General features: G+C 32.0%; 1 protein-coding gene across 1 annotated transcript; it reads right to left on the bottom strand.

Annotated features, from left to right (window-relative positions):
• Positions 1-948: 948 nt before the first annotated feature.
• LOC127734154 (uncharacterized) lies at positions 949-22,553 on the bottom strand. The gene is made up of 7 exons (XM_052243867.1): positions 22,541-22,553; positions 17,083-17,272; positions 7,136-7,377; positions 4,984-5,085; positions 4,337-4,524; positions 3,152-3,335; positions 949-2,499 (listed from the first exon to the last, which is right to left on the bottom strand). Exons 2-7 carry the CDS (start codon positions 17,211-17,213, stop codon positions 2,129-2,131), a joined length of 1,218 nt encoding a protein of 405 aa, XP_052099827.1. The 5' UTR covers positions 17,214-17,272; positions 22,541-22,553; the 3' UTR covers positions 949-2,128.
• Positions 22,554-23,931: the final 1,378 nt, after the last annotated feature.

Genomic DNA, 23,931 nt, shown 5'->3' with positions numbered 1-23,931 from the left:
CTAAGTGCAGGGAATTTTACTTATTTTTGGTATTGTATAAGGAAATGTATAAATTCCTTTCCATAGAGTTTAAAATAGAATAAATTACTACAGAATTTCAAATTAAAATAAATGAAGAATGTGTCCATGGGACAGATGCCTCTGCTTGGAAATATATGGCAAATTCTGCAATTTTTCAATTTACAAAGGACATAACTCAAGAACAGCGAAATTATGCCACACAAATTCTACCTTGAACTGTGCTTGGTTGTTATAAGCATTGTATGACCTATAGTTGTTAACTTTTATGTCATTTGGTCTCTGGTGGAGAGTTGTCTCATTGGCAAACATACCACATCTCCTTACTTTTATATAGTGTATAAGTTTCAAAAAATTTGGTTGAGGCAAATTAAAGTTAGAAGGCGGAGACGGTAAATTATTAATCTTTCCATATTAAAGGGACATAACTCATTAACAGTGAAAGTGAAGTCACGCAAATTCGAACTTGATCTGTGTTTGGTGATAAGCATTATGTAAAAGTTTGTAACATTTGGTTGAGGCAAACTAAAGTTAAAGAACGGAAACTAATTTTGGGACATACGGTCAGACGGACGTACAGACAGATAAGGGTAAAACTTAATGCCCCCTCCGTATAACATACTTCCTCTCAAATTTAGCTCAGTAAGTGTAAGATCTGTTACCACAAATAATAGTCCTACCCTCAAGGGGCTTTGAACCTATGCTTCTTTGATATCTTAGAAACTCTGCCTGCACTGTGTCCAATGACCTAGACTACTAGGCCAACTAGGCTTTAAAAAATGTAGCTTTTGTTAATCAAGTGATGCATTTCCTTGACAGCTTTTTCTCGGTCTGTAATCCAGTACATGTATGACCTTGATATTTTTGTCAATTGTAAAGGTTGGCATATACTTACCAGTTGATATTGATTCAATGTATAATGAATACTGATTTCCAATCTTTAAATTTATTATTCAAACTTCACACATAAATATTATAAATAAGTCAAGATATTTAAAAAAAAAAATAACATGAGTATAATAACAAATAAAGTAAAATTCAGAAACCAATAACTTCATTTATAAAGTCAAATTTCTAAAAACTGACATAAATGTATGTAACTGTGTGTACTAAAATATTGTGATTGACTCATATTTTACCATGATACAATAGAAAAGGAATAAAACAACTTTTATACACAATGAAGCAAGTCTGTCAACTTCTAGGATATAACAAAATATAATTTGGAGTGATATTTTTTGCCTCTTCACCATAGCTGCCAAAATAAACCAAAAATATGAAAATGGTGAAAATATCCTAATATACTACAAGACATTAAAAAAAATAGTTTGTGGAATGAAAATAAAATAAATGGAGAATGTGTCCATGGGACACAGATGATGCCCCGCTTGCATATAACAATATAAAGGGACATAACTGAAGAACAGTAAAAGTGACACTACCCAAATTTGTACTTGATCTGAGTTTTGTGGTAATAAGCATTGTGTATAAGTTTCATAACATATGGTTGAGGCAAACTTAAGTTAGAGAACGGAAACAAAAAATTCAGCAATTTTTTCGTTTGTAAAGGGACACAACTCTAGAAAAATATAAGTGGCGCCACCCAAATTTAAACGTGATCTGTATTTTGTGGTAATAAGCATTATGTATAAGTTTCATAACATTTGGTTGAGGCAAACTAAAGAACGAAAACCAATTTCCAGACATACGGATGTGCGGACGGATGAGGATAAAACTTACTGTCCCTTCCCCTACAGCGGGGACATAAAAATTATTAAAGAGAAAAAAGTAGTCAGTGCAAATGAACTAATAAAGTTAGGAAATGATTTTTCCTTTAAAAGAAGATAGCTCTTTTTTTCAGGGGAGGCAATAAGCAGCTAATTTTTTTTTTGAAACACTCTATAAGGATTGACAATGGATAAATGCTTTTTTTTCACAAATAATAAATTAATGGTTTGGACAAAAAAAGGAATACTTTTATCAAAATTCACCTTTCTTATATTTAGTATCCTTAATTTCATAAAATATTATTCAACAGAATTAAAATACGTAGTAATTAACATCTTGTTTCTTTTATTTTTACTTATGAATTAGATTTCAGAATAATTCATTATTTAGTACCTAAGGAATCAAACTTATAGAATTTTTCAGCATTAGCATTAAGAACCTGTGCAAGACTGATAGGAGATTTATTTAAACATGAGGCTAAAAGTTCTAATACTATTGAAAGTCCTGCAGGTTGAACATGTTTCAACTTGAAATCTTCTTCTTTATTACTAGTATCAAATAAATTTATACACTCTTTATTTACTTTTTTGAAATCATCACATTTTTTAACCTCTGATAAGAAATCTGCATCTTCATCTTTTTTCCAGCATGATAAATATGGTGCATTACTGCAAAGAATTATTCTATCAGTTGGAACTGTTTTTATTAATTCTGGAATCCAGAAATTCCTTTCGTTAAAAGCCCACACAGCACCTGAAACATTAAACAGGGTTATTTAAATACAGTCAACTTTAACATCATCTCACTAAAAGGTTACATTAATTGTAACCAAAGATTGTGTTCCTGGTATCTATTGATGGAGAAAGGCCTTCAATTCTCATCAACACTAAGGTTTTACTGTGACGTAATGAATATCTAAGTTTGCTTGTGCTTTTATTATTGTAAATGAATGTGAATGAAATGAGATGAGGAACATCAATTAGTGAGACTGCAGCCAAACAATACATATATCAAAAGACATTTAAAGGTCAAAATACTGTCTTCAACTGTAGAACACCAGAGTAACTGAGGCTGAATTTTAAATATAAAATCTATTTTGAATTATCATTATTCTGCAAGTCAAATTTATATTTTCTCGTGAAAAAGGTTTTGTTTGTAGAATTTAATGTTTTCCAGTTATTCTTTAATCAAACATCAAATTTGCAATAACAGTTTGTGTACTTTTGAATTTTAAAAGTAGTTTCTTGTTTGTTCATAGAATGTCATATTATCTCAATTAAAGTAATACAATTCACTGTACTAATGCTGAAAGCTTACAGAATAGTGGCTGTTACTGAGGAATTTTTAAATGGAAATGTTCACACAACAGTAACCAGCATGAAAATAAAAGGTTTTATCTATTTACCAGTAACTCCTAAGTAATGTCCTTTTTTGATCCATTTTGAAATAGCTGTATCTTCTGGTATTTCATAGCCAATTGTTAAACAAGCTAATACATCTGGGAAATCTTTTAAAATATCAAGCATTTCATCTACACCTCTCCTGGACCTTACCAGTAAAGGTTTTTTAAAATGATTCGCAAGCTTTACCTACAATGACAGAAAATTAATTAAATTATATTATTCATTTCCTCTGTTCTTGTTTCAATAAAGTATAAATTACTTCATTTCTATCAACAGTTATACAAGATGTGAACTTGTAAAGTATTTTTTCTCTTTTGCAGCCAGTCCAATTTTTATACAGACACTGTTTGTGTTCATATATTGCTTTTATCCTGCAATTTAATATTCATGGTTTAATGTTTAGCTCTATAACTCCCTGAGGTGTTTATTTTTATAGTCCTGCCACAAAGTGGTCGGGGCCATATAGTTTTACCCTTATCCGTCATTCTGTCATTCCGTAACGAACAGTTATACTTTTTTTCTAAACTCCTTCACATATTGAGCTGATTTTTAGTATGTGAGTCTACTATGATGAGTTACAGATCGAGTTTACATTTGGTTCTGCTCCGCTGATTTTTGCCGAAATTACAGCTCTGGACTTTGAAAATTTCATGAAAATAACAGTTATAAGGATTTTCATTCTCAAATTTTCACTCCTAAAAATGGATTCAAGCTTTTTTTTGCAAGCAGGGCCATTCGTGTTGTTCCGACACATCTAGTTTTTAAAGAAATAAACATTACTTGAAAACAAACTAATATGAAGAGGAAACCAATATGAACCATCACCTAGATTGTAATTTGAATATTACCGTTCACTTAGATAGAAGCAAACCACTGCTCTTTGTATATCTTACAAATATTCCATAAGTATATATTTGGTTACTTTTATTTGTCTAATAAAAAGGCAGATTGCAGGATAAAGCAAAATTCTATTGTTGCAACAATAATGAAAATAATGAAACATCAAAATTAGCCTGGCAAAACTTTGATGACCAATATGAACAGATGATGACAAACCAACTTTGTATTTCAGTCATAACAATCTATGGTGGTTAAAATTAGACCATTTAACAAAAGAAAACTGTTTTTTTTTTTTTTGTATTTATTTATAATTTCAATGAATATTCCATATATAACAAAATAATTACCATATCTTTAAAAAGACTGATTTGTTTTTCAAGTGATGGTAGATCTACGTTTGCCTGTATTGGCTTGGAAATACCACATTCACCAATGGCTACTATATATTTACTGTTGTTTTGATGTTCTAACTGATTGAACAGGGCTGTGTATGTATCAGGCTTATAACGAGCTGCCATCTGTGCAGAGCCACCACCTAAAACAAAAGTAAACATTTAACATTGATATCTTGGTAATTTTGGTTTCAGTTTAATTAGATGCCCCGTATTTATTTCACTGTAAGTTAAACCAATTGAAACAGATCTCTATTCCATTTAATTTCTATTTTTGTACTGAATTTAATTTCAATTTTACACCTTAGGATCTTTCATTTAAATGGAAATTTCAGATTTTTTTCTTCTGTTTTAAATAACAAGTTTTGATTATGATTTTACTATCTGTTCGGGGCTTATAATCAAAAACTAGAACCAATAAACCATAATTTGTAAAACATAAGTACTTACATTTTTTTTGGGGGGAGGGGGGGGGGGGGGGCATTTTCAAGTAATTTACTCTATCAAGACAACTTTGGAAATGTTAATTCAAACTAAACCTTGTTCAGTGTACACCAAAATATTTCAAAATTCTTCAAAGATTTTTAGAAATACCCCATTACCTAATGTAGTATACAGATAGCCAGGGTAGGTCTTACACAATTCTATTTCTGATGTTAACATATTGTCTGGATTTCTCATCTTCATTACAATTCTATCAACACCTGAAAGTAATTCAAGATCAAGATTATTTTACCATTAAAACTAATAAACAAAACTTTTGATTCATATACATGTAGCACTTCCTGTTTTCCCTATAGCTATAAATGTAAACAAATAAGCTGTTAAAATTCTATTTTGTATCTTTTTTGTTGATATATTATTTGAATTTAAGTTGAAGTTATAACTAATTGTTTAAAGAATCCCAAGAATAATAATTAATTAATGATAATTCCATCTTACACTCTGTCTTGGATTATTGTAATTGTAGTCATTAATCAGCTGTAATCAATTACAATTTTTCAAGTAATCATTGTTATAATTAATGAAAAGCTAGAACAATTGGACAATCATCAATGGTGTGAAGACATTTTCAACGACCGTGGTACATTAAACGGAAACAAACTCCGTACATACAGACTATACAAACAAACTGTAAACGTTGAGTCATATGTAAAAATGAACATTCCACTTAACCAAAGGAGATATATGGCTATGTTTCGAGCCGGCTCGTTACCTCTGGCCTTGGAGACAGGTCGCTACTCCAGGCCGCAAGTTCCAATTGAAGATAGACTTTGTATATATTGCGATCTCGGACATGTAGAGACTGAAAAACATTTTCTGATGGAGTGCCCTTTATATGCAGACATAAGATATGATTTATTTTGTGAATGTAATTATTTAATTGAGAATTTTGATACAATGCATATGGACGATAAGTTTATATTTATAATGAGATCCGAGCAAATTCAGAAATGTCTATGTAAAATTTTACAGAAATGTTTTATGAGAAGGAAATTATTTACATTTGATTGAAGATATATACAATGTTTTATTTTGATAGCCTAGTTTTTGTCTAAGTTTTAAACATTAAGCATATTTGTTTTTCTCAAATCTTTAAAATAAGGCAATTTTAGTCATTGAGATTTATATTTTTATTATATTTATTTCTATTTTAGAAAACAACTGATAACTTTTTTTTAATAAGAACTCTAATAGTGTATTTTATATAATTAATAATAACATTTTATATTTGATTGTATTTGGAAAGCGATTTTAAAAAAAAATAATTTATTAGATTTTTAATTCTAGAAATATTTTACAAATTAACATGCAGTTTATTGTATATATGTACATGTATGTTTTTAAAGTGTCTCATAAGTCAAATGTTTGGCTGGGCATTGATTGAATTTTAAAGATATTACTTAAATTCATTTGTATATATGTACTGTATCAATCAATGTGTGACACTCAAATAAAATATATTTATCGTTATCATTAATCAGCCAAAAATCTGATTACATGTAATTTATTTAATCCATTACTTTTCAAAATACCTTTTAATCCTAATTTCTTTTTGATTACATTCTGATTAAAATGAACAAAATTGTCAAAGTGTGTTTAATATTTAATTTAATCATACAATTGACTAAGTAATTGTAATTTAATCAAGTACATTGAAAGTAATCCGACCCATCTCTATTTACAGTTTTGGGTGCATGTGGCAATTTTTGCAGTCTTTTGACAATTATCATCCATAAACAGGAACCCAAAATTAACTGATGATGAGTCAGTTTATACAAAGTTTATAACAAGAGACATTATTCTTAAATTTCCTATTTAAAGCATTAACAAACACTCCATTAAACATATTTAATCTCTTCCAACATTGCTGATTGACATTTTGTTTTCTGGAATCATCAATGCAATTGGTCATGTATATTATTAAGCAATTAGGAAATACTAAATGCATGTCAAAACTCAAATTTCATCAAACAAATATTCTCCACAAGCTGAATTTGTTACTGAAGATTATGGTGACTGATTGATGTTTGTTTAATGCCCAGCAGCAAATATATCATGCATATTCGGGTCAAATATTATAATATAGTAAGGTTGGTGTGTGTTGAGTAGTTTTAAAGTAGTCTTAGATAAAAGCAAGTGTGAAGATTTTGCAGACAAGAAGATAGTAACTGAGGATACTGAACATTATACAAGTGTATGTTAACCCTGATATGCAGGCAACACAATAAACCATATTTATATTGGTATTACCTGCTGCAGTAGCTAATTCAACAACATCATGAGCGTCACAAAATTGTATGTAAGACCCTCCATCTATCAGATAATAGCCATACTGTGTTGTCACATCCTGGAGAAGATTGTTGTATACCTGGAAACGTCCACGGAAACCTACATGGCTGTAATTATCTGATGATAACCAGTTCATTTGCTTTTTCAGAAGTATTTTTCTGTTCTTCACTTCTCTTACTTTAATAACATTGCCATTGTAAACACTACAAAGACAAAAACAACATACTTATGTTACATAAAAGATATATATCTAACATGAAATCAAAATATCCAAAGAAACAACCAGAGTTCCAATGTCCCCCGCGTTACACATATTTTATCTATCCAAGATACAAGCGCAATAAGTAAATAAATAGGGAATGTGTCCATAGGACACAGAAGATGCCCCCGCTTGCATATATATTAATAAAATGCTCCGCAGGGCGCAGCTTGATACGATCGCAGAGGTCGAACCCTGCATAGGTTTCTGACACAGAATGAATGTGGTCTAAGAACTTAAAAATTTTAAATTGGACATTCACCTATTATAGTCCAATATCCAAAATCTAAATACATGGTTAGATTCAGCATATCAAAGAACCCCATATATTCAATTTTTGTTGAAATCTAACAAAATTTAATTTTGGACCCCGATTTGGACCCACTTGAAAACTGGGCCCATAATCAAAAATCTAAATACATGTTTAGATTCAGCATATCAAAGAACCCTAAGAATTCAATTTTTGTTAAAATCAAACTAAGTTTAATTTTGGACCCTTTGGACCTTAATGTAGACCAATTTGAAAACGGAATCAAAAATTAAGAATCTAAATACACAGTTAGATTCGGCATATCAAAGAACCCCAATAATTCAATTTTTGATGAAATCAAACAAAGTTTAATTTTGGACCCTTTGGACCTCAATGTGGACCAATTTAAAAACGGGGCCCAAAATCCAAAAACTAAATACACGGTTAGATTCAGCATATTAAAGAACCCCAAGAATTCAAGAATAAAACCCCATTGAAATTGGTCAAGAAATAAGCAATTTATAGGAAATATCTTCTTTTGCACAATACTGTGCAATTAAATATTTCTTGCTTTTGCGCAATACTGTACAATTGACAATTTCTTGCTATTGCGCAATATTGTGCTATTGGATATTTCTTGCTATTGCGCAATACTGTGCAATTGAAGATTTCTTGCTATTGCGCAATACTGTGCAATTGAAGATTTCTTGCTATTGTGCAATTGAAAATTTCTTGCTACTGCACAATACTTATTATATAATAATTTACACATCCTGTTTGGTGTGTATCTCCTACCATATCATTATTATTTGCTTTTTTAATATAAATCAGAAATAACCAACTTAAAATGGAAAATTTTAAAAGAAAAAAAAAAAGGAAAAAAAAAAAAATCCCCCCCCCAAATTTTTTGAACCCCCTTATGATTCATCACCCCCAAACTCAATCCCAGCCTTCCCTTTGTGGTATGGTACCTTGCAGTACAATTTCAGAGAGATCCATACACTTGAACACAAGTTATTATCTGGAAACTAGAAAAATGCTTATTTTTGCCCCCATTATGGCCCCAAATTCCTAAACGTTTCGGGCAATTACCCCCAAACTCAAACCCAGCTTTCCCTTTGTGATATGGAACCTTGTAGTACAATTTCAGAAAGATCCATACACTTACACACAAGTTATTGTCCTGAAACTAGAAAAATGCTTGTTTTTTGCCCCTTTTTGGCCCCTAATTCCTAAAATATTGCGGCAAATACCCCCATCATCAATCCCAGCTTTCCCTTTGTGGTATGGTACCTTGCAGTACAATTTCAGAGAGATCAATACACTTGAACACAAGTTATTGTCTGGAAACTAGAAAATGCTTATTTTTGGCCCCTTTTTGGCCCCCAATTCCTAAACGTTTTGGCAATTACCCCCAAACTCAATTCCAGCTTTCCCTTTGTGATATGGAACCTTGTAGTACAATTTCAGAAAGATCCATACACTTACACACAAGTTATTGTCATGAAACTAGAAAAATGCTTTTTTTTTTTGCCCCTTTTTTTGGCCCCTAATTCCTAAAATTTTGAGGCAATTACCCCCAAAATCAATCCCAGCATTCCTTTTGTGATATGGAACCTTGTGGTACAATGTCAGAGAGATCCATACACTAACACACAAGTAATGTCTGGAAGTTACAAAAATGCTTATTTTTGGCCCCTAATTCCTTTACTGTTGGTACCATAACCCCCAAAATCAATCCCAGCCTTCCCTTTGTGGTATGGTACCTTGCAGTACAATTTCAGAGAGATCCATACACTTGAACACAAGTTATTGTCTGGAAACTAGAAAAATGCTTATTTTTGCCCCCATTATGGCCCCAAATTCCTAAACGTTTCGGGCAATTACCCCCAAACTCAAACCCAGCTTTCCCTTTGTGATATGGAACCTTGTAGTACAATTTCAGAAAGATCCATACACTTACACACAAGTTATTGTCCTGAAACTAGAAAAATGCTTGTTTTTTGCCCCTTTTTGGCCCCTAATTCCTAAAATATTGCGGCAAATACCCCCATCATCAATCCCAGCTTTCCCTTTGTGGTATGGTACCTTGCAGTACAATTTCAGAGAGATCAATACACTTGAACACAAGTTATTGTCTGGAAACTAGAAAATGCTTATTTTTGGCCCCTTTTTGGCCCCCAATTCCTAAACGTTTTGGCAATTACCCCCAAACTCAATTCCAGCTTTCCCTTTGTGATATGGAACCTTGTAGTACAATTTCAGAAAGATCCATACACTTACACACAAGTTATTGTCATGAAACTAGAAAAATGCTTTTTTTTTTGCCCCTTTTTTTGGCCCCTAATTCCTAAAATTTTGAGGCAATTACCCCCAAAATCAATCCCAGCATTCCTTTTGTGATATGGAACCTTGTGGTACAATGTCAGAGAGATCCATACACTAACACACAAGTAATGTCTGGAAGTTACAAAAATGCTTATTTTTGGCCCCTAATTCCTTTACTGTTGGTACCATAACCCCCAAAATCAATCCCAACCTACCTTTTGTGGTATTGAACCTTGTGGTAAAATTTCATAGAGATCCATTCACTTAAACTAAAGTTAGAGTGCGAAAAACCAATGTGTCTTCGGACGACGCCGGACAACAACGACGCCAACGTCATACCAATATACGACCACAAAAATTTTTTTGCAATTGTATGAAAAGGGACATAACTCAAGAAGGGTAAAAGTGACGCTACCAAAATTTGTACTTGATCTGAGTTTTGTGGCAATAAGCATTGTGTATAAGTTTCATAACATTTGGTTGAGGCAAACTAAAGTTAGAGAACGGAAACGAAAATGAAAAGTTCAGCAATTTTTAACCGGATTTTCGAAGTAAAAATTGGTTATTGATTTAGGGATGTACGGCGGGCGGGTGGATGGGCGGGCGGTTGCCAAACAGTGTCTGTTCATTTACATGAAAATACTTTGAAGAATTTTTTTCAAATTTAGATCTGTTGTTTCCTGTGACTAAATGAAGGTCAAGTTCAATTTTCACGATTATAGCTTTTCTTGTTGTTCAGTTATAGCCCTTTCCCAAAAATTCAATTTTTGATACATTGTATTAATGATAAATGACATTTTGGATTTTTTTTTTCTTTTCTTTGGTAAATTGTTTGAAGAATTTTGTGGTAGGTTTGTTGGTTATTCTGTATAAACTAATTTTCTGAATGCTATATATATTTTTTTTTTATGAAGTGAACTCCTTTAATTAGATAATAATCTATTTTTATTATAGGATATATTTCATTACATTTAATGTTGTTGACATTGATCACAGATAAGTTGCAGATCTGTATTAGTTTGTGACAAATGAAAGAATAAATATTAAATGGGGAATGTGTCCATGGGACACAGATGATGCCACCACTTGCATATAACGTTAATAAAATGCTTCGCTGGGGCGCAGCTTGATACGACCGCAGAGGTCGAACCCTGAACAGTTGGGGCAAGTATGGACACAAAATTCAAGCTTGATACAGCTATGACTTTGGATTGTCATTAAATATTTGACACAGCATAGGTTTCTGACACAGGATGAATGTGGTGTAAGAACTGGAAAAAATTTAATTTACCTATTATGGTGGAATATCCCTAAAATAAATTGTTTGTTAATTTCAATATATCAAAGAATATGTAGAATTCAATGTTTGATGTAATGTAATAAAGTTGAAATTTGGACCGTTTTTGTTCAATGTGGACCAATTTGGTAACATGTATAAATAATCAAAAATCTAAATACATGGGAGCCCATTTAAATACATCATAAAGGTATTAAAATAGAAAGTGACATCATAGTCATGGCTAAAAATAAACAAAAATCCTTAATCAGCAACATTTAAAGTAATATCTAAAAATAAAATTCCTTTGTAACCATACAAGCCCATTTAAATACATCATAAAGATATTAAAATAGAAAATGACATCATAGTCATGGCTAAACATAGCAAAAAACCCTTAATCAGCATCATTTAACAGTAATATCTAAAAATGGAAATTACATCATAAAGGTATTAAAATAGAAAATGACATCATAGTCATGGCTAAAAATAAACAAAATCCTTAATCAGCATCAGCAACATTTTATAGTAATATCTAAAAATAAAATTCCTTTGTAACCATAAAAGCCCATTTAAATACATCATAACAGATATTAAAATAGAAAATGACATCATAGTCATGGCTAAACATAGCAAAAACCTTAATCAGCATCATTTAACAGTAATATCTAAAAATAAAAATTTCTTTGCAACCATAAAAGTAAAATAGAAAATGACATCATAATCATAGCTAAAAATAAACAAAATTTTTTTTTATTGGCAAATTTTAAATGGAGTTTATTATACTAAAACAATAAATTTGCAACCATAAACATGATAAAACCCCATTTAAACACATCATAAAAGTATTAAATAATTCAACTATATCATAAGGCTATAAAAATAGAAAATGACTTCATAGTCAAGGCTAAAGGTAAACAAAAAACCTTCATCAGCAAAATTTTATATTGGCAAATTTCCAATGAAGTTTATTACACTAAAATTGTTGGCAAATTTCCAATGCATTTATTAACAATAAAGTTATTGGCAAATTTCCAATTTACATAATTTAAAAGCAGTGTAGATGAGATATTTAAATGAGTTTGAATTACCAACCTTACACTGCTTTTAAATAATGTTCTTTACTCAATTATTTGTCTATTAAAATGGAAACCCTTGTTTTTTAACCTTTTTTCCCCTTATTCCTTAAACATTAGAGCCATAACCACCCCCCACACATTTTTTCAACCCCCTTTTGATTCACCATCCCCTACCTCAATCACAACCTTCAATTTGTGGTATGGTACATTGCAATACAATTTCACAGAGATCCATACACTTGAACACAAGTTTTTGTTGCAAACTAAAAAAATCCTTATTTTCGACCAATATTTGGCCCCTTATTCATAAATGTTTGAGCAATTAACCCCAAAACTCAATTCCTACTTTCTCTTCGTGATAAAAAATAACTAACTTAAAATGTAAATTTTAAACAAAAAAAAAAGGAAAAAAAAAATTACCCCTTTTTTCACCCCCGCCCCCTTATGATTCATCACCCCCACCCCCTTTCCCCCCAAACCAAGCTCAATAACAGCCTTGCCTTTGTGGTATGGTACCTTGTAATAAAATTTTAGAGAGATCCATACACTTGAACACAAGTTATTGTCTAGAAACTAAAAAATGCTTATTTTAAACCCCTTTTTAGGCCCCTTATCACTAAACATTTTGGGCAATTACCACAACACTCAATTCCAGCTTTCCCTTTGTGAAATGGAACCTTGTAGTAAAATTTCAGAAAGATCCATACACTTACACACAAGTTATTGTCATGAAACTAGAAAAATGCTAGTTTTTTGCCCCCTTTTGGCCCCTTATTCCTAAAATTTTGAGGCAATTAACCCCAAAATCAATCCCAGCATTGACCCTTTGTGATATGGAATCTTGTGGTACAATGTCAAAGAGATCCATATGCTAACACACAAGTTATGTCTGGAAGTTACAAAAATGCTTATTTTCGGCCCCTTTTTGGCCCCTAATTCCTTAACTGTTGGTACCATAACCCCTAAAATCAATCCCCACCTTCCTATTGTGGTACTGAACCTTATGGTAAAATTTCATAGAGATCCGTTCACTTAAACTAAAGTTAGAGTGCGAAAACCATTGTGTATTCGGACGACGACGCCGGACGACGACGACGACGACGACGACGACGACGACGACGACGACGACGCCAACGTCATACCAATATACGACCTCAAAATTTTTTTGCGGTCGTATAAAAAGGGCCATAACTCAAGAACTGTAAAAGTGACACCACCAAAATTTTGAAAATAGATATACATTGTGTTACATCATATCTAATTTTAGAGAACTATGTTAAACCATATTTCTGTTCAAAGGGAAATAACTCAAACTTATTCCATGAACACATGATAACATCAAAATTTCTTTATAACTATTTTATTTTCAGTCATGTGTGTTATGAAGGTAGATGTCACAGTTGTTATGTGGTATTTTATTTTTGTTGTGTGTGTTAATGTTTAATTTTTACATGATCCTGTTTGGGGTTCAGATTTGCAAATATCATTTTGATTATTAATTAGATAATAATCTATTTTAAATATTCAATCACAATCCAAATTCAGAGCTGTTTTTAGCTTAAATGTTGTGTCCATACTTGCTCAACTGTTCAGGGTTCAACCTCTGCAGGAAAATCCGGTTTGCTGTCACTCGACAGCCTCTTGTTCCATTTGCAATAGGGCATAACTCTAGAACAGTAAAAGTGACGCCACCAAAATTAAAACTTGATCTGTATTTTGTGGTGATAAGCATTGTGTACAAGTTTCATAACATTTGGTTGAGGCAAACTAAAGTAAAGAACGGAAACGAAAAATTCAGCAATTTTTCCATTTGTAAAGGGGCTTAACTCTAGAACAGTAGAAGTGACGCCACCAAAATTCAATCTTTATCTGTGTTTTGTGGTAATTAGCATTGTGCATAAGTTTCATAACATTTGGTTGAGGCAAACTAAAGTTAAAGAACAGAAACAAATATTTCAGCAATTTTTCCATATGTAAAGGGGCATAATTCTAGAACGGTAAAAGTGACGCCCAAGAAATTCAAACTTGATCTGTGTATTGTGGTAATTAGCATTGTGCATAAGTTTCATAACATTTGGTTGTGGCAAACTAATGTTAGAGACGCAAAATTCAGCAATTTTTCCATTTGTAAAGGAGCATAACTCTAGAACATTTAAAGTGACAACACCAAAATTCAAACTTGATCTGTATTTTGTGGTGATAAGCATTGTGTATAAGTTTCATAACATTTGGTTGAGGCAAACTAAAGTTAGAGAACGGAAACGAAAAATTCAGCAATTTTTCATTTGTAAAGAACATAACTCTAGAACAGTAAGAGTGACGCCACCAAAATTCAAACTCGATCTGTGTTTTGTGGTAATAAGCTTTGTGGATAAGTTTCATAACATTTGGTTGAGGCAAACTAAAGTTAGAGAATGGAAACCAAACCTCTGCTACGGGGGGGCATAAAAAAACACTTTTTTTTTTCTTTAAAACTTTTTATAAATATCATAGAGAAATGAAGGCTTCAGAGCAAATGCAATGTGATTTCCGTTATAATTAATATTTCCAAGGAGCATAACTCGTTAAAAATATTTGAGCAGCACATATTTTCAAAAGTGTCAAAGACATTGCTGATATGAACCTATGATATAAGTTTCATAAAATTCTGGCAAGAATTGTAAACATGAGAGCCCTAAGAATACAATTCTCCATATAATTAATATTTCCAAGGGGCATAACTCTTAAAAATAATTGATCGGCACTGATTTTCTAACTCGTCAAAGACATTGCTGAATTAAACCTATGAGATAAGTTTTATAAAATTCTGGCAAGAATTGTACACATGAGAGTCTTAACAATTCAATTTTCCATACAATTAATAGTTCCAAGAGGCATATATATATATATAATAGCTCTTTTAAAAATAATTGATCAGCACTGATTTTAAAACTAGCCCAAGACATTGCTGATATAAACCTATGATATAAGTTTCATAAAAATCTGGCAAGAATTGTACACATGAGAGCGCTAACGATGCAATTTTCAATATAATCAATGTTTCAAAGGGGCTTAACTCTTTTTTTAAAATAATTGATTGGCACTGATTTTCAAACTCGTTCAAGACATTACTAATAGAAACCTATGATATAAGTTTCATAAAATTCTGGCAAGAAATGTTCATACGAGAGCGCTAATGATACATTTTCCTAACCCGAATAATTCTGTTCCTCCCCGTAATCGATCTCTCCTACTTGCGAGGACCTGAATTCCTAACACACTAAAAACTCTTCACGAATCCTGGATTTTGATTGGTGTCCTGTAGAAGAGGTGACCAATCAGCAATCAGCTCTATTTCATCGAGATAGGTGAATCCTGAGCAAATTCTGAATGATTGATTGATTTTTCATGGTCCATGCATTTAGACGTTAATGTAGTAATCGTAGATCAGCGGAATATAACGACTGAATTATTCGGGTTACAATTTTACATATAATAAATGTTTCCAAGGGGGATAACTCTTTTAAAAACAATTGATCGGCACTGATTTTCAAATTCGTTCAAGACATTACTAATAGAAACCTATGATAGAAGTTTCATAAAATTCTGGCAAGAAATGTTCATACGAGAGCGCTAATGATACATTTTCCTAACCCGAATAATTCTGTTCCTCCCCGTAATCGATCTCTCCTACTTGCAAGGACCTGAATTCCTAACACACAAAAAACTCTTCACGAATCCTGGATTTTCATTGGTGCCCTGTAGAAGAGGTGACCAATTAGCTCTATTTCATCGAGATAGGTGAATCCTGAGCAAATTCCAAATGATTGATTGATTTTCCATTGTCCATGCATTCAGACTTTAATGTAGTAATCGTAGATCAGCGGAATATAACGACTGAATTATTCGGGTTTCAATTTTATATATAATTAATGTTTCCAAGGGGGATAACTCTTTTAAAAATAATTGATCGGCACTGATTTTCAAACTAAACCAAGATATTGCTGATATAAACCTATGATATAAATTTCATAAAAATCTGGCAAGAATTGTATACTTGAGAACGCTAACAAGACCGGACAGATGGATGGACGCCCGGTATTTCTATGTCCCCTGCAACGCATTGCGCGGGTGACAGAAATAGATTTTCACATACAAAAAATAATTTAAACCTTCAAGTCTTAATAAGTTGTACCGGAAAATGAAAATTGTAAAATCATAGATTTTTCATGGTTTTTAGAAGTGAACATTATGAACAATGTGTTATCTCTGTTACTAAATTGTTACCTTATATGTCAGTCATGTGATCATCATGATAACTGTAGGACATCACTTATTCATTATGATTAGTATTAAATTTTTAAGTAATATCTGGAAAATGTGTATTGAAAGAATAACAGTACTGTAGCTGAAGAGTTGCTGCTGCACAACTAACAGGATAACCTCCAGCTTAAAATTTTCATTTGAATGATGTCATGTATTGCTGTGACATTCACGCATCAAATTTATTCATGAAATTTAACGGAATATTATTTTATCTAATTTGATAAATTTTTTCAAGTTCCAATGTATTATTTCTTTTTTATATGCATTGGAATCAGAATAACAATAACAATAATACTGTAGTTGAAGAGTTGTCACCGTCAATTGTGGATTTGTTGGTCACAGATGCAGTTTTACTGGCATTGCGTAGCATAGACATCTGTGATTGTGACAATATCTGGGCAGAAAAAGTACCTGTTATGTTTTGTGAGAATACCACTATGATTGAGACAATATCTGGGCAGAACAGCTACAGCTAAACCTGCACAGGCTCCTTTCTTGTCTGCAGCCACTGAAAGTTGCATTATTTTTTTTGCATACACCATTTCTCTTAATTGAAGACATTTTACAAGATCTTTGGCTGTGGTAACTTTAGGTAAATTTTCTGAAATAAAAAATAAAAAGTTGTAAGCCTTAGTATACATGTGTGCCTATAGAAATTAGAGGCTGATCAGTCATCACAACATAAGCATCATTTCATTACTAACGTCCATAAGGCCAAATCCTGTTTAGGTTCAGTTTTAACTTTATAAAGCACTATAATGTATATGTTGACACAAGTTATCAAAATGTGTGTACAAAGCACATGTAGCCTAACTTGTATACACTAGGGCATGTATAAAAGATAATTTCTTTTCCCTTTTGATAACAAAACAAGAATGTGTCCATAGTACACGGATGCCCCACTCACACTATCATTTTCTATGTTCAGTTACCCTGAAAATGTGGTTAAAACTCTAATTTGGCATTAAAATTAGAAAGATCATATCATAGGGAATATGTGTACTAAGTTTCAAGTTGATTGGACTTCAACTTCATCAAAAACTGCCTTGACCAAAAACTTTAACCTGAGGCTGGACAGACGGACGAACGAATGGAAGCACAGACCAAAAAAAAACATTATGCCCCTAGGTGGGGCATAAAAATTTCTTACATAGCCATGAGTGCTAGATATTTAGTTGGTAGTTTCTGACAAGTAGAACAAATATAATTGTGTAACTATAAATGACAATTTAAGACATAAACTGAGACAACTGTTACTTAAATTGTATGGTCGGGTATGATTTTAATAGTACGAAAAAGAATTTAATAAATAGGATACATATGGCCCTTTATATTAAATAATTGTTGTCTTTAATAAAATGCTCCGCTGTGCTCAGCTTGATACGTGTGTGGAATAAACTAAGTAAGTCAAATATGTACTTTGCGTTGTGTTTACTTTGCGTATAATATTTACAATGGCGAAGCCCATACAAGGTGAAAGTAACGTCACAAACATGTGAACGTAAATACGAGAAACGTAACGTTATTACTTCGTACTATTCTCAACAATACGACCGCAGAGGTCGAACCCTAAACAGTTGGGGCAAGTATGGATACAACATTCAAGTTTGATACAGCTCTGAATTTGGATTGTGATTAAATATTTGACACAGCATAGGTTTCTGACACAGAATGAATGTGGTCTAAGAACTTAAAATTTTTCAATTTACCTATTATGGTCCAATATCCAAAATCTAAATACATGGTTAGATTCAGCATATCAAAGAATCCAAAGAATTCAATTTTTGATGAAATCAAACAAAGTTTAATTTTGGACCCTTTTGACCTCAATGTGGACCAATTTGATAACGGGGCCCAAAAATCAAAATACATGGTTAGATTCAGCATATCAAAGAACCCCAATAATTCAATTTTTGTTGAAATCAAACAAAGTTTAATTTTGGACCCCAACTTGGACCAACTTGAAAACTGGGCCCATAATCAAAAATATGAACACATGTTTCGATTCAGCATATCAAAGAACTCCAAGAATTCAATTTTTGTTAAAATCAAACTAAGTTTAATTTTGGACCCTTTGGACCTTAATGTAGACCAATTTAAAAAACAGGACCCAAAATTAAAAAATACATGGTTAGAATCAGCATATCAAAGAACCCCAATAATTCAATTTTTGATGAAATAAAACAAAGTTTAATTTTGGACCCCAACTTGGACCAACTTGAAAACTGGGCCCATAATCAAAAATATGAACACATGTTTCAATTCAGCACATCAAAGAACTCCAAGAATTCAATTTTTGTTAAAATCAAACTAAGTTTAATTTTGGACCCTTTGGACCTTAATGTAGACCAATTTAAAAAACAGGACCCAAAATTAAAAATCTAAATACATGGTTAGAATCAGCATATCAATGAACCCCAATAATTCAATTTTTGATGAAATAAAACAAAGTTTAATTTTGGACCCCAATTTGGACCAACTTGAAAACTGGGCCCGAAATCAAAAATCTAAATACATGTTTAGATACAGCATATCAAAGAACCCCAAATATTCAATTTTTGTTAAAATCAAACTAAGTTTAATTTTGGACCCTTTGGACCTTAATGTAGACCAATTTGAAAACTGGACCCAAAATTAAAAATCTAAATACACGGTCAGATTTGGCATAACAAATAAATAAATGTGGTCAAAGATTTTACAAATCTAATGCGCCATACTGTGCAATTAAAGATTACCTCTTGAAATTTTTCAATATTTGAAATTTGAAAAAAAAATAATATTTGAAGAATAATTCTTTTTAATTTCTGAAATTGACCCCCCACAATTTCTTTTTACCCCCCCCCCCCCCCCCCCCCCCACTTTTTCCCACAAAAAATTCTTTCCCTCAAGATATGGTCATAATCTCAATTCAAATTTCCAATGGAATTTGCAACCATAATTACCCATTTAAATTTACCATAGTGCTAACTTAATCTATTTTATAATAGAATTTAAAATATGGTGTCAAATCTTTCATTAGGATTTTTTTGTAAAAAAAAAAAAGATGCAACATTTGCAGATATTTTTACTGGTCTTCCTTTATAAATATGCATTTCTTTAAACATAATTTAAAAGCAGTGTAAGGGAAGTAATCAAAACGTTGTATGTGGATTACCTCCCTTACACTGTTTTAAATTGTCTGAATTGTTCATTAACCATTACTTTATACATAATTTAAAAGCAGTGTAAGGGAGGTAATTCAAATGATGTATTTGATTTATCTCCCTTACACTGCTTTAAATTATGTTTTGTACTAAAGTATTTGTCCATATAAAAATGCTTGGTTTTTGCCCCTTTTTTGGCCCCTAATTCCTAAAATTTTAAGGCAATTACCCCCAAAATCAATCCCAGCATTCCCTTTGTGATATGGAACCTTGTGGTACAATGTCAGAGAGATCCATACACTAACACACAAGTTATGTCTGGAAGTTACAAAAATGCTTATTTTTGGCCCCTAATTCCTTAACTGTTGGTACCATAACCCCCAAAATCAATCCCCACCTTCCTTTTGTGGTATTGAACCTTATGGTAAAATTTCATAGAGATCCATTCACTTAAACTAAAGTAAGAGTGCGAAAACTAATGTGTCTTCGGACGACGATGACGACGACAACGACGCCAACGTCATACCAATATACGATCGCAAAATTTTTTTGCAGTCGTATAAAAAACAGTGTAGCGCCACAAGCAAATGAGCACTTCTCTTTACAGTCGAACCACTTCTCCCTAGATCAGTTTCAAAAAGCGGTCCGTTTTCCCTCTTATTCTGAAATAGTGTGAGCCCTGTAAATAATTATATAAAATATTGGCATTTTTGTTTTCTGACTTTATCAGCAAGAATATCAAGTGAGGCCACTTCATATTAGTAATTTAAAGCCCACTCTCCAATTCTGTTGAATAAAATGTTTAAATATTGCAAATTTTACATAATGAACTAATTTGTGTATAAAAGACAATAAAAAAAATATAAAAAAAAAAAATAAATAAAATATAAAAAATATTTAAATTAAAATCACAATTATAGGTTTCCCTTTCCATTAAATTTTAGTTTCCGTTTCCTACAAATTAATTACGTTGATGCAAAATAAAAATATACTGTCAGTCTTGAACACTCTTCACTCAATCAATCTTCATTTAGCCATCAGAATGCCCAACATGATCATACTGAGAATTAACACACAAAAATCCAGATCTTGGAAATTTTATCAACAAAGATCACCTGTAAAGTGGCACTTGCCGTATTTTAGTAATTTTATAACAGTATCTTTTGCTTTGTGACATAAAATATTTCATGTGACATCAAAAGTTTATATCCTCGATGATTGGAAGTTCGTTACCCTAACTTGAAACTGAAGAAAAAAATCACAACCTTGTAGCAAATTTTATCCACTGTGGATGTAAATATTCTTTACTTATTTGCCATCAGTCTGATACATTCAATTGATGAATAGCTTCAGAAACATGGTCAATCTTTCTATGTTTCGTATTGTGACCCGATTCCGTAAAATAAGTAGACATGCTTGTAACTTCGTGACCTTTGTCTTGGACGGTGGCTTTTGGGCATGTGCAACAATATATAGGCCAGGCCTTTGTATTATGTATTTGAACATTACAGAATAAATTTGAGATCAAATAACAAATGAATGTCTCAAAAAAAAAGAGAAATTGGGACATACTTTTTATTCTCCCTACAAAGATTATTCTAATTTTTACACGTGACTTTCAATGGTCAATTGGAAAGTCCAGAATTTATATAATACACTTTAAACATGTTTAAGATAACTATTAAGATGTTACAATGTCATTAATGCATCAAAGTATTTTTTCATTCAATGGCATAGGATTAAATTACTTTTACGAGCCAATATTCGGCAGGTTTTGTTTTATCAAAATATATCAAATCATTTTCTGATCTTAAAAAATCCGCTCACATACAGACTTTAAAAAATAATACTCTTGGCCTTAAAAAAAGCAATAAGAGGCCACATAACCTACAAAATAGATGATGACTCATTGTTGAGATGTCAATAACATTGCTGAAAGGATTTTCCCAAGAATGCAACGAAATTCTAGGAGAGGAATAAAACATACAGTACTAGTGGAAATAGACGTTTAAACAAATAATATGCTAGAACATACACAACTTCTCTTTATCAAGCCAATATTAGTGAAAATGCAATGAAAAATATTTTTTTTGAAGTAGCACGTTGCCGATGATAAATACTTTTGCATGACGTCACGAATAAAGTGGAAATCCCCAAATGTCACGAACTTGCTAGCATAACGAACTTGCAATCATCGACGACAGTGGAATGTCTGTGCATGATCTGGGACTATTACATTGAGCATATGTATCTATCAGTCCCCAGCAGTGATGCTAAAAATGTGCAGATAAATTTTACAATGTGGTACCGTATTAGTTGCAAGAAATTTATTTGATTTAATAATTTTTGTACTGAAACTTACCGATCACAACAACAGCTTGACAGTTTACTTTTGGTGTTATTGAAACAGTCTCCGACAAAATTTCTACAGGTTTAAAATATGGAAACCATTTTCTTAATATTCTAGAAATATGTTGCTTAACTATCCAACGTCTGTCATATACTGATACCAACATAGATTTTACATATAAAAACAGTGTCTTGGGTCCCACAATAATTACAGCAAATATCAACATTCCTATCACAACCGTAGCAAACCAAGTAACACTAAAACGTTCGACTATAAAGACTCTTGTATCTGTACCCATTTTGTTGTTTTTTTACGATATCGAAGTAATAGAAAACTTCCCTATTTATAATAAATTGATTTGTTTAGACTTGCTTACCAACCTGTTGTGAAATACGGAAACTGTCATATGAACTAAATTTAGAACAGACGTCGGGACGAACTTGCTAAATCTCGGATTTTTCTCTCCTATTTCAAAAAAAAAACTGTCGAATTGAATAAAATTTACCCCTGTTTATACTATCCTTATTCTTTCTATACGAATATCAAAACAAACATTACTTCCTGAACAACATAAAAAACAGATCATATGTTTTCGTACGTCATATGAATATTCGTACTATGCATGCTTTTTTCAATGGAAATCATGACGTCACAATGCATTCTTAATAGCACGAAAACCCATGAGACGAGGATATGTATTGTAGTAATCGCAGATCCTGTTTTCATTTTCAAACACCGAACATTTTGCATTGTTAGATTGTTTGTCAATTCCCATGTTGAACAGAAAAATGCCTCAAAAAAATTACCACCAGCAACGTTAGTATAAGTCACCAAAATTCATAATATTCAGCAATTGTTTCTCTTTCTTATAAGTCAAACATCAAATACTACGCTCGCGTATTATTTTACTTGTAATTTTGTTGTTGGGATATCCCATTATATATCAGCAAATTTAGGTCTATCCTCGGTTACTCAGTCGTCACGGATGATTGTCCGCTATCCTGTAATCAATAGCAGTATTGCATTTTGTGTGTGCTTAATACTGTCGACATCGCGATATTAACAGCGTTAACATGATATCATGCCAACATCGTTAATATTGTTAGAACTCTTTTTTTTTTTTTTACCTCGTTTACACCGTTAACATCGCGATGGATACAATGTAGTCACGATATCGTGTGAACATCGCGATATTAACAATGTTTACACGATAGTGTGTTAACGTCGTTAAGTTGCGTTTTAAGACACTAACGTGCGATTTTATAAGTCGGGTTGTTGAGAAGTAAGTCAGCAACTCGTTATATTTAACTCGTGAAACGGAGAAAATAACTCACAAAGACACGGCACATATACGCTTCCGTACTCCTACATACAGTTTTATACATTGTTGCCATTGTTAACATCACAATGTTTACAATGTGGTAACGATATCGTGTTAATATAGCGATATTAATATCGTTTACATTTTAACAACTCTTGTATACTGTTTAAATCGCTAACATAACGATGTATGCAATGTATTATCAATATCGTGTTTAAATCGTTTACATTGCAGTGTTTGCGATATCGTGTCAACATCATTTATTTATATTGTACGAAAACTTATATATTGTTTACATAGTTTACATCGTTAAGTTCGAGATATTTAGAATGTATTAACGATATCGTCTTTACGTCGTTTACATTTATGACTAATTATAGGAGTTATTGCAAATTAAAGTCGACTTTCCTCGTTAATTTTTCAATTATTGCTTATCAAAAAATTAT

This window comes from Mytilus californianus, unplaced genomic scaffold (assembly GCF_021869535.1).
Source record: "Mytilus californianus isolate M0D057914Y unplaced genomic scaffold, xbMytCali1.0.p SCAF_3, whole genome shotgun sequence".
Taxonomy (NCBI): domain Eukaryota; kingdom Metazoa; phylum Mollusca; class Bivalvia; order Mytilida; family Mytilidae; genus Mytilus; species Mytilus californianus.
The sequence above is the reverse complement of the archived record's forward strand: the minus strand, read 5'-3'. Positions and strand labels throughout refer to the sequence as shown.